A 16,341-nucleotide genomic window follows, 5' to 3' on the forward strand; every position below is an offset into this window, starting at 1 on the left:
ATTAAAAACCAATCCCCAAGGAAACCAAGGAGCATATTGTTTTGAAGGCTTGCTGGTCATTTATGAAAATAAGAGACAATTGGACAGTAAAGGAGATTCAAGGAATCTCATTGTATTCCATCCAGATTGCAATTTAAGATAAAGAAATACCACAAGATTCACCAATTTTGGGTCCAATAGGTTGTCCATTGTCCAAGATTAAGTGATGACATTTGCATTTTATGCTTGCTGTAATTGTTCATTAATCAAGTCATTACCACCCTCTCTAAGAAGGAAGGCTCATTTCAATAAATCCCATGTGTCAATTGTTGTGCTTCTAATACTACACCCTTCACATATGTTCCTATCTTCGTGTTTTTAAGCTTCGACAAACACCACAATGTTTGTGGGCCAAAGCAATGGCTGCCACCGTTCATATCCTTACTAACCACCACCTCAATCATTCCCGAAACAACTCCCTTTGAGGCTTATTTTGGACCAAAGCCTCATATGTCTTATTTAAAGGTCTCGGATGTGAGACATATATTCATCCAAGGAAGGAATGTGACAATTTGAGCCGAAGTCCAAGAAGCAAGTGTTTGTTGGCTATAATTCCTAGTCACAAGGATTCTACTATTGAGCTAAAAATGCATTAGCTTGGCTTAAATAGCCCCAACAGACGCTTAATTAATGAAGAAACCTTCTTATCTTAAAAAGAGACACAATCCTACAGAGTTACTATGGCCCATATGCAAAATGCTAATTTGGGTGTCCCAAACTTTCTATAGATCAGCATGCAGCCACCAATCTCCCTTAATCTCGGTTTTGCAGGTTTCAAGAGCTGTATCTTTGCTGCCCATACCCCATTCATAGAGGACATCATGGTCAGCAAAGCTTTCCCCAGCCATCTCCTACCATCTGGCACCTAATTCCAACCTTCGCCTTCACTCTGCAATTGTCGCCTGGTATCCTGGAGCTATCGTCTACAATCAGATTGCTGCGTTTGATGCTGACTTGATCATCTCGTGCTATTGCCATCAGTCTAGAGTTGCTGCCCTGACATTCTCTCTCCTCCACAAAATGCATTTACAGTTTTTGACTATCACCCTAACTTTTCCCTCTCCTCTATCTGCTGCATTTGCATCTAACAACTATCGCTCAATTTTTCTCTCTCCTCAGGTACCAATGTTTTAGTCTTTCTCTCTCCTGCACTACCATCTACATCAAATCCAACCTTCCTTGCTATGTTTCTTGGTGTTCAGCACATGGAGGCTGCCTTGCTACATTTCGGGATCCATTCAGAGTACGACACACTCTACAACTCATAACCTCTGTGTAAGTATTTCGTCCCTTCCTTTTCCTTGGTCAATATAAAGTAGGTGCATCTTCGTCTAATGCATTTAATGGACAAAAGAAACCAATCATGTTTCCACAACAACATCCATCACAAATCCATTTGGACTCCCACCCATCCCTCCCCCATCTTTCATCGTACCTTCCTTTCCACTTCCCTTAAGTACAACACATTATCCACCACGCCGAGGGATCCTGCACATTTAGGCATAGCCTTTAGAACCTCTCCATACATGTTTCCAAGTGGTGTACTAGTGACAAAGGCTCTACCTCCCACACACTTGAGTTATCCCTTTGGGAGTGCATCCAAGACATACTGGAGTGTGGATCGGTTGGTACCGCAGTTCACCTCTATGGCATTACCTAGTGGACCATCCAGTCATTCTATTGTGCCCCAACCAACATTTAGACAAGGCTATCATGTCCCAATGCCTTCACCTACACCTACAATATCATATGGGCCTATATCCATTTCCGTACCTCTACATCAATCGACACTCGTTGGACATCAACAACCTGTTTCTGCTTATCCAACCTTTACCCCTTCCTCCTCCTTATCCACCAATACTACCACCATCTTATCCCATCTATCCATCTTCACAAACACCTTATGTTTCTAGTTCCTCATCCGCCAAGCATGCTTTGAATGACAAGACTCATTTCAACGAGTCAAACTACACTACTTGGTCAAATTTAATGAGGCATGTCTTAGACTCTCAGAAACCTATGGGATTTAGTATAGGGGTTGGAACCCCAACCTAATCCTGCCCTTATTCCATACGAGGTCGTCCACTCATGGAAGGCTTGTAATGCCTCTACTATTGTTGAGCTTATGCAAGGCTTATTACCTGAGTTTCACTCTCAACTTCATCATTTCAACTTAGCATCCGAGAGTTGGGCACACTTGACTAACCGCTATGCGGCTCTGCCCATCGCATCAATTTGAATCATGAGCTCCAAAACTTCAAAATCGCAAACAACGATGACTTAAAAGTTAAGTTGGCTTAGTATCGGTGTCTCCTCGTCATGTGCTCAACCACTAGGGCTCCTAAGTCTTCTGACAATTCAATTACTCTATTCCTTAAAAAGTGACCAAGAAAATATTTCCATTTTGTGCAACAAGTGATTTCATAGCCTCAGATGCCAACATTTTATGCGTTTGATCTCAGAGGGGGCAACAGGGCAAGGGCAAATAAAACTCAAATCAAAATCAAAGCAAGACTAGTTAATCCCCAAGAACCACTCAATCCACTCTTAAACCTAGATAGCAAAATGTACCTAAGAAGAATGGGTATTATCAACACTGTCAAAAATTTGGTCATTATGACAATAAGTATCAATCTAAGGCAAGAGGCACATAGATAAAATCCAAGAATCAGACCCTTGCACCCCAGTCAGGTAACCCCCAGCAAGGAAAACAGGGTGGTGGCAACCCCTAGCAGGGGCAGTAGCGAGGCCAAACCCACACTATCACCAGTTAATCATCACAATCGGTGAACTACTAAAATCCAGAGGATTTATCTAATTGGGTTACAGAGGCCCATAACGTCTCTTTAGAGACATCAGATACGAGTCTTGTTATCAAAAAGCATTAATTTAGCATAAACCATGGCTGAAACTGTCAATGGCTTTTATTAACATGTTGCTGTCCATGGAACCAACTATAAACCATTGAAAACTCAACATAATTTGATCATAAATTGATCACTTGCTAATCTGAGAACTAATCACAAACTAATTGCAAAAATTGATTAGTAATTGTGCAAAAGCTGATGCAAAACTAATCCCAAAAGTGACCATAAACGGCTCTCAAACCAATCAAAAACTGAGCTGAAACTGATAAGAATTTTATGTCAAAACTGAGGCAAAAAATCATGCCAAACTGATTATAAACCGATGCAAAAGTATAGTTCTAGTGCCCAAGTGAAACTCATACTCATCTACATACATTTCACAATGACTAGGACACTAAGTAGTGACCCCATGGCAGACATACTATCCACGCAGTACCTTGGATGTATGCTGAATACATCAGAGATCCACTACATACAACAGCTATCCACAACTAGAGCAATGGAAGTGCTACCTCCCCCTTGAGGATTATGCAAGGCTCTGGACCCCTGCTTTGTTGAACCAGGCTGAGCCTGAACAAAAGTCAACTCTAATTGAAAACAACTGAGGATGGTTTGTGAAGTCATCCTCTTCCATCCATTTTGCATCCATTAGTGAATAGTTCTAAAACTTCATCAAATATCTCCTAGAAACTTTACCTCTAACCTTTCTTTCCTTATGTGCCAAAATTTGCTCAAGTTGTTAAGCTAAAATGCATTAGAATGACTTAAATAGCCCCAAAACACACTTAATTAATAAAGAAACCTTACTATTTTAAAGAGAAACACAATCCTAGAGAGTAACTATGTCCCACATGCCAAATTCTAATTTGGGTGCCCCCAAACTTTCTATGAATAGGCATGTTATCCACCACTCTCCACCCACACCTTGTTTGCGGAGGACATCATGGTCAAAGCTTCCCATTACTGTTTGCTACAATCTCGCACCTGATTTCAGCCTCCATTATCCACATCTATCTGTCGCCTACTAATCCTATCACTGCCAGAATTGCGTTTGCTACCAAGTATTTCTTCCTAGCTATAGGCAACCACATCGAGGTTGCATTTACTGTCGTCTGGGGCTTCTAGAGCTATCGCCATAATCTAGATGTTGTCGCCCATATCATGGTCAAAGCTTCCCATTACTGTTTGCTACAATCTAGCGCCTAATTTCAGCCTCCATTACCCACATCTAGCTGTTGCCTACTAATCCTATCACTGCCAAACTTGCATTTGCTGCCAAGTATTTCTTCCTAGCTATAGGCAACCACATCGAGGCTGCATTTACTATCGTCTAGGGCTTCTAGAGCTATCGCTATAATCTAGATGTTGTCACCCATATCACGGTCAAAGCTTCCCGTTACTGTTTGCTACAATCTGGCGCCTGATTTCAGCCTCCATTACCCACATCTAGCTGTCACCTACTAATCCTATCACTGCCAAACTTGCGTTTGATGCCAAGTATTTCTTCCTAGCTATAGGCAACCACATCGAGGCTGCATTTACTGTCGTCTAGGGCTTCTAGAGTTATCGCCATAATCTAGATGCTGTCGCCCACATGTGGCAACCTGCCTTTTGATCTTCTCTCTCCTCCATAGTCTTCCACACTGTCACCTGCACCTTATACCTTGTCGCCCATATCAAATTATTTTTGTTTGTCTTTTCAACTGCCAGGTATTCTCTCCCCTCCACAGTTTTTGTTTACTGTAGATTCTCTCTCCTCTACTACTGTCCGCATCTGACCCTTCTATGGTTTCTGCTTTTGCCGATGAGCTTTCCGATCAGAGGCCAAGGTTTCTCAGAGAGTACCTAGATATGACACCATGTAAAGGAATGCTCTAAACAAAGAAAACACAAAACTAATCATACTACAAAGCACAAATTGATGACATAGAGCACAGTTAGGGTTAGGATAACTCAAAGACAATGAACACAATGAATAATGAAGTGAATGACTACTAAATATATGATGCTCATGCAACAAATACGCTATGCAATGAATACTGAACCTCGAACTCTCATATCTCTCGGATCAAGGGAGAGGTTATGAGCTGGAGAGTGTGTCGTACCCCTGGAACTCTCCCAAGGTAAAGTGGGTTAGAAGCCTCAACAAGCACAAGATCTTCCTAATAGTATACTCGTCAAATGAGAAAAAAAAAATCAAACTCAAGTATAAATAATAGCCACCTAACAATTATTCGTATAGCATATGGCTTGTTTATAAGACACATTCACACCATCGCTCCACTTTCCACAGCCACACATGGACAAAAACAATCAAGAGTGGGCCTCCCAACTTGCTAACTATTCGATCTAATATGAGTGAAGAGCCATCGGACTACCATGGAGTCCAAAGACCATATTAGATTTCCACTACTGAGTATGATCTCATCCTTATGCATAGGGCTCTCAACAAGAGGTTGAAGGTAAGTCAAAGTTATCTCCTTTAGATTCGATGCACAAAAATAATGATCTTGCAAGACCTTCGGAATCTCCACTATGGATGGCCATCCACATGTGGTACCTAGCACGGATTACACTCCACTTCCACATTACTTCTTTTCTCCAATGCCAGGTATGAACTCTCTTATGTTAAATTCTATGCCAACTGATTCTGTCTTTTCTATTGGATATGGGGTCGCTATTCTCCTCAAAGGAGCAGCCCGATACGCATAAAAGGCAGTGGTCTTAGTAACCCAACTGCTGCACATAGTCCTTTTGTTAGCAGAGTATTTGTCAGCTCATGTGTGAGTCTGAGCTTGATCTGGGCTGGGCATTTTTATTAGGTATTTTAGGTATTTTTCTGGTGTGGCATTTTATGCCAGTGGAGCATTTTTATGCACCAGTCGGCCAGCATTAATGCTGTCCGACCAGCATTATTGCTCCCCACTTTTTCAGCCTATTTATACTCAGTGGCTCCTCCTCAGTCAGTCACTTCACTTCACCATCTGCAGACTCTGTGGAGAGAGGAGCCAGTGCCAGTGCCAGTGCCCACGCAGCCAGTGACTCGCTGTTGTATGCGACTATCTTGTGTTCAGATATATGGATTCCATTTCCCGTGCATACATCTGAGTTCTCATCTGTATCGTGTTCTTTTCTTTTCTTTTTGTCTTGTGTTTCAGCAGTTTATTTCAGCACATGTTTATGCTTTCACCACTGCTCCACTTCTGACACCTTTAGGTGCAGAAAGAAGCGCAAGTTATTCCGCTCTTCCACCAAGTCAATCCACTTCAAGTGGGGGTGTGATCCCATCAGTCCAAACTCCTATTGTCAATCCGTTTGTCGTCATGGCACAACCCATTGCAATTCCTGCAGGGACGCCGAATCTGCCAGCTTTAGGGGTGCCTTTGCCCATTTTTAAAACCGAAGAAGATGCAGAGTTTCACATTTGTGAATTCCAAAGATTAATGTTTAATTACCACATCCAAGAGGAGGGACATCTTATGATGCTCGTGATGAAGAAGACTCTTCAAAATAACCTTTGGTTTCTAAGTAATGAGGAAGACAAAGTATTTCTTTATTAACTCAAAACTAGGTAAAAAGCTAAAAGAAAAACTTGTAAGTATTCCTTCGCTTTCTTTTTTTTCAATTTGCTTTCTCATAATCAATTTGGAGTAGGTGCATCTTCATCCAATTCTCAATTTAATGCATCTAATGGACAAAAGGAACCAACCATGTGTCCCACAACATCACCAATCACTAATCCATTTTGGGCTCCCACCTATCCCTCGTCTTCCACTACACCTTCCTTTCCACTTCCATTAAGTGCACCACATTTAACACCCCTCACCATACGGAGGGGTTTTGCACACTTAGGCACACCCTTTAGAATCTCTACATACATATTTTTTCCAAGTGGTGTATGTGTGACGAAGACTAGAACTCCCACACACATACTTTCAGGTTATCCCTATGGGAGTGCATATCCCAGATATACTGGAGTGTGGATTGTGTGATACCACAGTTTGCCTCTATGACATTACCTAGTGGACCATCTGGTCGTGGTGTTGTGCCCCAACCAACATTTGGACAAGGCTATCGTGTCTCACTGCCTCCACCTCCACCTACGGTATCATATGGGACTAAAACAATTTCAGTACCTCCATATCAATCGGCAATTCTTGAACATCAACAACCTATTTCTGCCTATCCACAATTACCCGCTCCTCCTTCTTATCCACCACCACCACCACCATCTTATCCTTCACCTTGACCGACACCTCACGGTTCTAGCTCCTCATCCGCCAAGCATGCTTTCAATGACAAGACTCATTTCAACGGGCTGAACTACACTACTTGGTCTAGCTTGATGAGCCATGTCTTAGACCCTCAAAACCTATGGGATTTAGTGCAAGGGTTAAAACCCTAATCTAATCCCGCACTTGTTCCATATAAGGTCGTCTACTCATAGAAGGCTCATAACGCTTTCCGCTATTGTCAACTTCTATAGGGGTTATTGCCAAAGTTTTCTTCATAGCAACCACAATCTATGTCCTAGACTCTCAAACTCGTTTAGTGATTGCTTGAGACAAGGCACGACCTAATGGCCTTTACCACATGACCCATTTCTTACCGAGCCAACTGTCATTGATTTGGAGTTCCATCACTTACGAGCCTTGGCCACCACATATAAGCCCATGGACTCTTAAGCGTCTTTGGCATTTTCGCTTAGGACATCTTGGCTACGACTCTCTTTATGAGTTTTCACATCAACGGATGGTTGAGGCCCTTCCATACCTAAAACTATCTGAAGAGGTCTGTAAAGCATGTCAACTAGATAAGCAACATCATACACCTTTCCCTCAATAGTCTACCACACGTACTGCAGAACCCCTTACGCTCATTCATGTAGATCTTTGTGGTCCCACATTCACTATCACCTTGGATGGCATTCCACTACAGAGAGCCTTGGAAGGTCTACTCAACTCACCCTCATGCTTCATATATATCGTTGTTTACAGTTGGTAGGAGTCTCACCCTCTATGGCATGAGGCCATGGAAAAGTAACTGGTAGTATCGACCAAAATGGAACTTGGACCTTGGTGGATCATCCTCGTCACAAGCCGATTGTTGAGACAAAATGGATTTTTAAGACCAAGCTAAAGGCTAATGATACTTTAGACAAATACAAGGCTCGCCTTGTCGTGCAAGGTTTCAAGCAAAAGCATGCCATTGACTATGAAGAAACCTTCACACCTACCGCTCGGTTGACATCTTTTCGTCTGTTGGTTACGTTTGGTTCTCACCACATTTGGGTGATCTACTAGATTGACGTTAAAAGTGTATTTTTAAACGGTTATTTAGAGGAGAAAATCTATGTTAAGCAACCTCCTAGCTTTTCTTCTACTGACCGAAATGATAAGGTATTTTGCTTACAAAAAGCTCTTTATGGACGAGTTCTTACTTACTCATGGATACCATTCTACCTCCTATGATCCTAATCTATATGTGTGCACCATGAGCGCGAGGATCAACTTTATCCTGCTGTACATTGATGGCATACTTCTCATTAGCTCAAATTCCGTCGCCATAGCACAAATCAAGGCCTGACTCATGTTTGTTGTCTTATTTTTTGGGGATAAAAATTGCTCGATCCAAGGAAAGTATATTTCTCTCACAACAAAAGTACACCCTACAACTGGTGAAACAATATTGCGCCGATCAAACACGGCCAATAGCCATGCCTCGTGAACCCATTGTTCAACTACATAAGAATATCTCGGGCCAGCCTTTTAATGCTAATACCTATCACTCCGTTATAGGAAAGCTAATTTGGTTCATACATACTAGGCCAGATCTTGCATACTCAATTAGTTAGATTAGTCAATATTTTAATGCACCCAAGATGTCTCATTGGATTCCTTGTTGTCGTGTATTACGATATTTAAGATGTACTTATAATTATGGGCTCCCTTATGGTAATGGTTTATACTTGCAGAGGTACACTGATTTTGACTGGGCGGGAGATCCTGACACCCGACATTCCCATGGCAACCACATCTTTACCTTGGGCATGACACCCATCTCTCGGGCTAGCTATAAGCAACAAACAATGGCAACTTCCACCGCCGAGATAGAGTATCGAGCTCTCTTGGATGGTACCATTGAGGCCATCTATCTAAGAAACTTGCTAGCTACACTTCAGTTTTCTTGTGAGGTGCTTACAATTATCCGTTGCAACAACTAGAGTGCCATTGCCCTTGCATTAGCCCATGCATTGACATTTTGTTCATGTAAATATGCATCTATGCGTATTTATCCCTTTTCAATCACCCTTGAAGTAGTCGACTCTAGATCCACCATACTCATAGCATTGTACATGGCAGTCTCCAAAGGCAGTTTCTTCCTATGCTTGCATACTAGCTTTGTTTATCTTGCTTGCTCACACGTCATATCGCTTCTCTCTCCTCAAATTCTCCATATGATTGGCAAATACACACCCTTAGGTAATCCCTAGGTACTTATCCTAGTAGTGTGTGGGATAGTTTTGTTTGTTTTATGAAGGTAGTGGAGCTACACATCCTTATTTCATGTACCTTGGGACACTACGACTCAATGGAATAAACATTAATCGTCACTCGACTCTCATCTCAAGAAAGCTTAGAGGAATCGCGAGCTTTAGGACGGTCCATAGGCTAGATCACAAGCTCTGCCAAATCATAAGACTCCAAGATAATAAGCATCATTACACACCACATGCAGTAATTCTCCCCATCGGGCTTTTGATCTGCAAGAAAAGCCGACAACGTCGGGACCTTACAATCCATAATAGCCTGAAACTCTATATTAATTTTAATCGGCATTGTAAATAGAATGGCTTGCACAAAAACAAGGGCAAACTGACTCCATGCATGGTGTTGGTGCCCGCTAGGGCTTTCTCCGCTCGTCCTCAAAGAGTTCCATCCGCTGGAGGCGATGACAACTCAAAATCTACAACAAAAGGATGAAAACGTAGCCTTTCCTCCTTCACGAATAGCAAAGCACTACAAAAAACAACTTCCTCCTTCTCCACGCACAACCTGTTCACCGCAACCTCCAAAGGCTGAAAACTCAAACTTTTGTCACGAAGAATCCTCCCCATTAGGTTTTCCCATGATCAATCAACCCTCCTACGCTACTTTGATACCATGTCAGAGTACAACAAATGCGGAAGCGCATAGACAAGACTGAAAGGAAATGAACACGAGAGAAAGAGAGAGAGAAAAGAGACTAAAAGGCCAAAAATTTGGAGTTAATGAATGTTGAAATGGAGAGTAGATATACAAGGGCTATAGACGTATCTTCTCCAGCCGAATCTCTCCCACCAGCACCTGAAAACAAGTGTGTGGGGCAAGCTGCCAAGCGAGCTAAATAGGAGAAAATAGTGCAATAAAATAATGTAGTCGGCCAACAAAAAACTGGCCGACCTAATCAGAAAACTACTAACTACAACATAAATGAATAAAATGATCAGTGATCAATCCTCCTCCTGCTGCCACGTGGCACCATCGCCTACTTGACAAATTATCCATACACTGTGTCTACTAAAAATGCCCACTAACTGACAAGAATAATGAATAATGCCCTCTAAAAGTACCTTCAAGAGAACTGACTGCACCAATGGTAACCTGAGAAATGCTAGTCCAAGGGATGAATAATCTCTAACATTCAGATGATAGAGTAACGGCCCACTTCTACTCCCATGAATCTAAATTGGAAGGCTTTGGCTCATGTAGTCTTCATCGTTCTTCTATCACTTTCACTCTCTTTTTTCTCTCAATGTTCATTTCTTTCTTTCAATCCGGTCATATGCTTTTGCAATTGCTGCACTATGACATGGTATTAGAGCAGTGTTGAAAGGCTAATTGATTGTGGGCAAATTTGAAGAGTAGATTATAGCACTACACCAAGAGTCTATTTTTAGTGTTCAAGGGTAAGTGGAAGGGCAATGCATTGACATAAGGTTGAAGCAAGCAAAGACATAAAGAAAAGGCAATTAATTTGCTGTTTTTGTGCAATAATTTCTACCTTGGGAAGGGGGAAAGGTTGCATTTTCAGACATTTGCAACAATTTTCAAACTTTAATTGCCTCCAATGGTTAAAATGGCTTTGGAAGGAGTGTAGGAAGCCCTAGTAGGCTGCGTTTTTGGAGTCAAAGGGGGCTACCCATTTTCTTGTGCAAACTATTCGAGTGACCATGTCTTCCGAAGCTGATATGGAGTTTCAAGCTATCATGTCCCAATTCTATCGACTCTTCCATAGGATCAAAGAACTTCCGCATTTGGCATGTGATGATGCTTGCCATATTGGAGTCCTATGATCTGGTGGAGCTTGTGACCGAGTCTATTGATCATCATATGAATCAAAGATTCTTCCATACTTTCTAAGGATGAGAAAGCAAAATTAGCAAAGGTATAGACACATTGGTGTAAGCTGAATGCCAGTATATGCTTACATGAGGTGATGGTTCAAAGCCAATTAATCCTAACCCAAACTTGGAAGTCAATTGGGTTTCTCCTTTATCTAGCCAACACTAAGCCAAACATTTCGTTCTTAATCAGCATCGTGAATCTGTATTCCCCCTCTCCTTGTGTGAGCAACCCAACATATTAGTACTCGGATATCTCACTTGTGCTATCTCCCTTGGAATTCGATAGCATTGAGGCACTACTTTACAACGCCATCTAGGTTAAAATGGACCCATGACCTCAACACCAAGCTCTCAGATGAAGGATATAGCTTCAGCCTTGGCTTGAGGATTATTTATCACTCTAGCCAAAAGCTGCCAATAGTCACATGATCTTGAGCAAAGGCAGAGTAGCAAGTTGGTTACAACGCCGCTTGTTTTCCATCAGCTGCTTCAGAAGTCGGGGGTTGACAGGCACAGCTCACTGTCACCTACTCTGAAAATCAAAGTGTTGTTGCTCTAACCTAGAACCTGGTGCTCCATTTGAGGATTATTAGCCTCCATTTTGCAATTTCATTAGTTGTTTCCTGCTTCATTTTCTTAATCACAAACTAAATATAAATTATCTTTACAACCTAAACTTGGCATCATGCTTTATCAACAATCGTTAATCTAAAACAAGTTTTTATGCACCCATATTGGTCTTGACTCAAACAAGGCCCATGATCTTAAATTAATTCACAAGACTGAATATATTAGAGCTTAAGAATTGGTAGAAAATAGAGCATGCCTGGTCAAAATTCAAATTTTGCTGACCCTGCAGCTTATATAGGCCAACATTTGCACCATCAATTACAAACTCATAAGGCCCGTGCATTTCTAGCCATTCCTGTTTTAGCAAACAAGTTTCCTGTCAGTAATTTTAAAGCCCCCATGCCTCCGCTCAAACACACGCACATGCACAAAATCACTTTAGATAAAACAAGACCATTCAAGATATTGTGAGCATTCATGTATACATTATAAGCTCAACAATAAGATCTCACTTGAGAGCTTGCACATCACCTTAAAAGAAGAACTTGTGCATTATGAGTACAAAACCCCATGATTTAATATCTTATTTTTAACAGGCATATAAGAGATTCATTACTTAATAGACGCGATACTAAACAACTATTCTTTGAGCTGCAATACTCATGTTAGTTGAAGCTCTTTCAATACGTTGTATGCTTCGCAGGATGTGGAAAGTAAGACCTGGAATGCCTGAAATTCCTTGCTCTTGTTTTCCCGTTGGAATGCAAGCTCTGCAAGCGAACTTGCAAATTTAACTGTCTCCTCAGGATCTAGATCAATAGTGCAGAGCTTTTCACCACAGGACATGCAAACACCTGATCTATTTACACTTGTTCGTACAACTCTCCAGTCACCCTTGCCCAGCCAACCAAGCCCATGCCAGCCCCCACCTCCTGCCTCAAAAGCCTTGACAACCTCTTCTGTCAAAGGTAAACTCTCCCACTTTGACTTTCCAGCAGATGATGCAGCCTCACTAGCGAACCATGTTTCAATCGTGTTTGCAGTTGCCGGTAATACCTCTCTCACAGTTTTCCTTAGTCTATGCAATAAAGAGTAGACTTTATCATCTAGCCCAGCTTGTGCGCTTACTTTCAACAGTGCTTCAAGTAGGCTTTCATCTGGAAGGACTCCAGAAGCAAGCATATGATTATCCACTGCAAAGGCCTTTTCTACCATGTTATTCTTGCAGAAGCACAGAAAGGCTGGACCATAAGATCTGAGCTTGGGAGTTATACTTGCAGCAGCCATCCTCTTCACAGTATCAAAGGCCAAATCACCATCACCCTTAGCAACAGCTAACCTGGCTACAGAAGTAAACGTGGCTTCATTGAAGGGAACCTGTGAGCGTACCATGTCCTCGTATATTTCAGTGCCTCTCGTGATTGCCAACTGCATGTCATCTGCACCGAATGTAACAACGTCGCCCTCTTCTCCCTCTGTTGAAGGTATGTCATTAGACACCTCTGCTCCTATATCACATTCTACCATGTCCGGCCCATTCTTCAGGTACTCAGGAACCTCAGATGTCTTCTTCTGTCTACCTCTCGCCCTGACAAGGCTGCCCATACCAGCACCGGAGCAGATGTACAGCAGAAGGTTATAATGCTGCTGCTTGAGCTGAACGGATCCCTCTTGCTTAACCTTGTCATAGACCTCAAGAGCACCATGAAGGTCACCATGCTTGGAGCAAACACCGAGCTTTGCAATGATCTCAGGGTTAAGGTGATCCTTCTTTGCCCTCTTTTTGGCACGTTTGGAGGGATAGTTGTGATTAGGCCCCATTGTCGAGCCAACTGGGTCGATCTGTCGGGAACGTCGAGAGCAGACAGGCAGACAGAGCTGCTGCGGAGCAAAGAGCGCCTTCACTCAGTTGAGCTCATTAAGGCCCGTTACACACCAGGCCCTGGACGCCCAGTGTGTCAATCACGGGCCAGGATACTAAAAAAGGGACGCCTGCCTTTTACACACACCGCGTGCCCAAACAGGGCATTCAATACCTTCCCTGCCCTCTCATTGATCAAGGATTGGAGATTGATCATTCTAATCCAAGCTCTGATCATGGAACTGGTTGATCAATCTAATCATTGATTAAGGATTGGAGATTGATCATCATTCTAATCATTGATCAACGATTGGAGATTGATCGTTCTATTTGAGATTGGTTGGTTGCAACAGCAATTTGGACGAAATTTTTTTTGCCAAATCAAGTCATATTAATGGATGACTCTCATGCAATGTTGACATGCGATTATGCATGCATCATTTCCCTTTCTCTTGGTCTCTCTGAAGTGCAGTTCATATCATAATTTGAATGGCAATGTTGATCACAAGTTTTTTGATGATATCACGAGGAATATAGGGCCATTGCTATCATCAAGCTGAAAGGACGATCGCGCGAAAGGAATGAAGATCAATTAGTAGGTGCTCTCTCTCTCTTTCTCTCTAGGTATGGATATAAGACTTGCGTTATGTTTTAAATTGCTGCATGCTTTATAGTTCATGCTTTGTATCTAGTGGTTTGAGTAAGCCAACTATTAGATTCAAGAAATGATGCGATAATAAATTTTTTGGGTCTCATGCATGTTATTATAAATCATTGTATATGCATTGCATCATCATGATATCTATCATGTATGGATGCAAAAATCTTTAATATTCTCGGCTCTTTTATACGAAAGTTCACAAGTCATAAGAATCGTGTATTTGCAATTATATTTTGCCTATCAAAGTTTATGGTCTTCTATGGTTTGGGTTTGTGTATCATTTATGCATTTGCATTGTCGTTATAAGAATCATCTATCCATGCAAACTCATCATCATAAGTTTGTGCTTTATGGTTCATGCTTTGTGTAAGCTTTATGTCAGATTCAAGAAATGATTCGATAAGAAACTTTTAAATCTTTGATATTCTTAGCTCTTTTACATGAAAGTTCATAGGTCATAAGAATCGTGTATCATTTATACATTTGCATTGTCATTATAAGAATCGTCTATCCATGCAAACTCATCATCATAAGTTCGTGCTTTATGGTTTGTGCTTTGAGTAAGCTTTATGTCAGATTCAAGAAATGATTTGAAAAGAAATTTTTTGGGTCTCGTGCATGTGATTATAATTCATTGTGTATGCACTGCATCATCATGTGATAACTATTATGTATGGATGCAAAAATCTTTTATATTATCGCCTCTTTTACATGAAAGTTCATAGGTCATAAGAATCGTGTATTTGCAATTATGTTTTGCCTATGAAACTTTATGGTCTTCTATGGTTTAGGGTTTGTGTATCATTTATGCATTTGCATTGTCGTTATTGCCAGCTACCCTTTTATGGTATCCAAGCCTGTGATGGGTCCATGTCACACACACTGGGCATCTAGGGCCTGGTGTGTAATGGAGCTAAGAATCATCTATCCATGCAAACGCATCATCATATTCATAATTCATTCATGGTCTTGTACGATATGGGATTGAAATCATTTATGCATTTCATGATAATCCCAAGAATCATGTATTGATGCAATATCACCATCATAAGTTCATAAATAATTTATGATCTTCTATGATATATGCTTCTATGATGTATTCATGTAAAATCATCATCACAAGTTCTTAAGTCTTTATGGTCTTGCAAGGTTTGGCCCCGTAGTATTGGTCACATAAAGAATAATAAAGTTATGCATAGAATATAAAGAATAATAATGGCTGAATTATGTAAAGAACAATAAACATGTCTATCCCTTCACATATTTTAAATAATGGATCAATTTTCATGCATAAGGTGGAGCTCGATGGATTCTCAAGAGAACACTCCCATGGAGGAGTTGCAACAGTTCGTGTCTCAAATGAGCAATATGTAGTAATGACTTTATGTACTTTTCGAGCCAAAATGTGGGTGTTCCAAGCCACATTCCAAGCCATAGTGTGGCTGGTGATATTCCTATAAACGTGTTTTCAAATCGCCCTCCTTTGGTCAATCCTCGTCCTCCTCAATTCGCATCATTCCAACGACCAAGACAATTAGGTATAGATGGATCCACAACAATACACAATGATGTAATTCTTCGTCCAATTCCACATAGTCCTCAACATGGCCCCTTGGCACCACCACAACAAGAACCACAAGCAATACATTCATGTGATGCAATCCAGGACACGTCATGAGGTTGACATAGTTCAAAGATCCAAGTACCAATGGTGCCACATTTTGAGATTGCTAATAAGCAGCATCCACGATGAACTTCATCGGAGTCTGACGCACCAAAACTTCCTATACCAAAGAGGGCGCAGAAAGGAAAGAATAAGGATGACACACCCAAGACACAATATCATTCAACAACAAATACAAAAAAACCATTTGCTCAGTGGAAGGATGCATGGACAGTACAGCTCATTCACATCCAAGGATCCATGAGTGCAGAGTTCTCAAAGCCACTAAAGCAA

General features: G+C 41.3%; 1 protein-coding gene across 2 annotated transcripts in view; it reads right to left on the minus strand.

Moving 5' to 3' along the window:
- LOC148033029 (proteinaceous RNase P 1, chloroplastic/mitochondrial-like) overlaps positions 1-13,877 on the minus strand; it is a 41,917-nt gene extending 28,040 nt beyond the window's left edge. The window contains exons 1-2 of one of the 2 annotated variants that reach the window (XM_087683735.1): positions 12,583-13,877; positions 12,119-12,217 (exon numbers count right to left, since the gene is read on the minus strand). In XM_087683735.1, coding sequence (XP_087539861.1) covers positions 12,119-12,217; positions 12,583-13,683 — 1,200 coding nt within the window. In that variant the 5' untranslated portion in view covers positions 13,684-13,877. The remainder of the gene's footprint in view (positions 1-12,118; positions 12,218-12,582) is intronic. The other variant, XM_087683734.1, reaches the window with a different exon arrangement.
- Positions 13,878-16,341: the final 2,464 nt, after the last annotated feature.

This window comes from Lygodium microphyllum, chromosome 8 (genome assembly GCF_053477565.2).
Source record: "Lygodium microphyllum isolate KBCC chromosome 8, Lygodium_microphyllum_v1.1.10, whole genome shotgun sequence".
Lineage (NCBI taxonomy): Eukaryota > Viridiplantae > Streptophyta > Polypodiopsida > Schizaeales > Lygodiaceae > Lygodium > Lygodium microphyllum.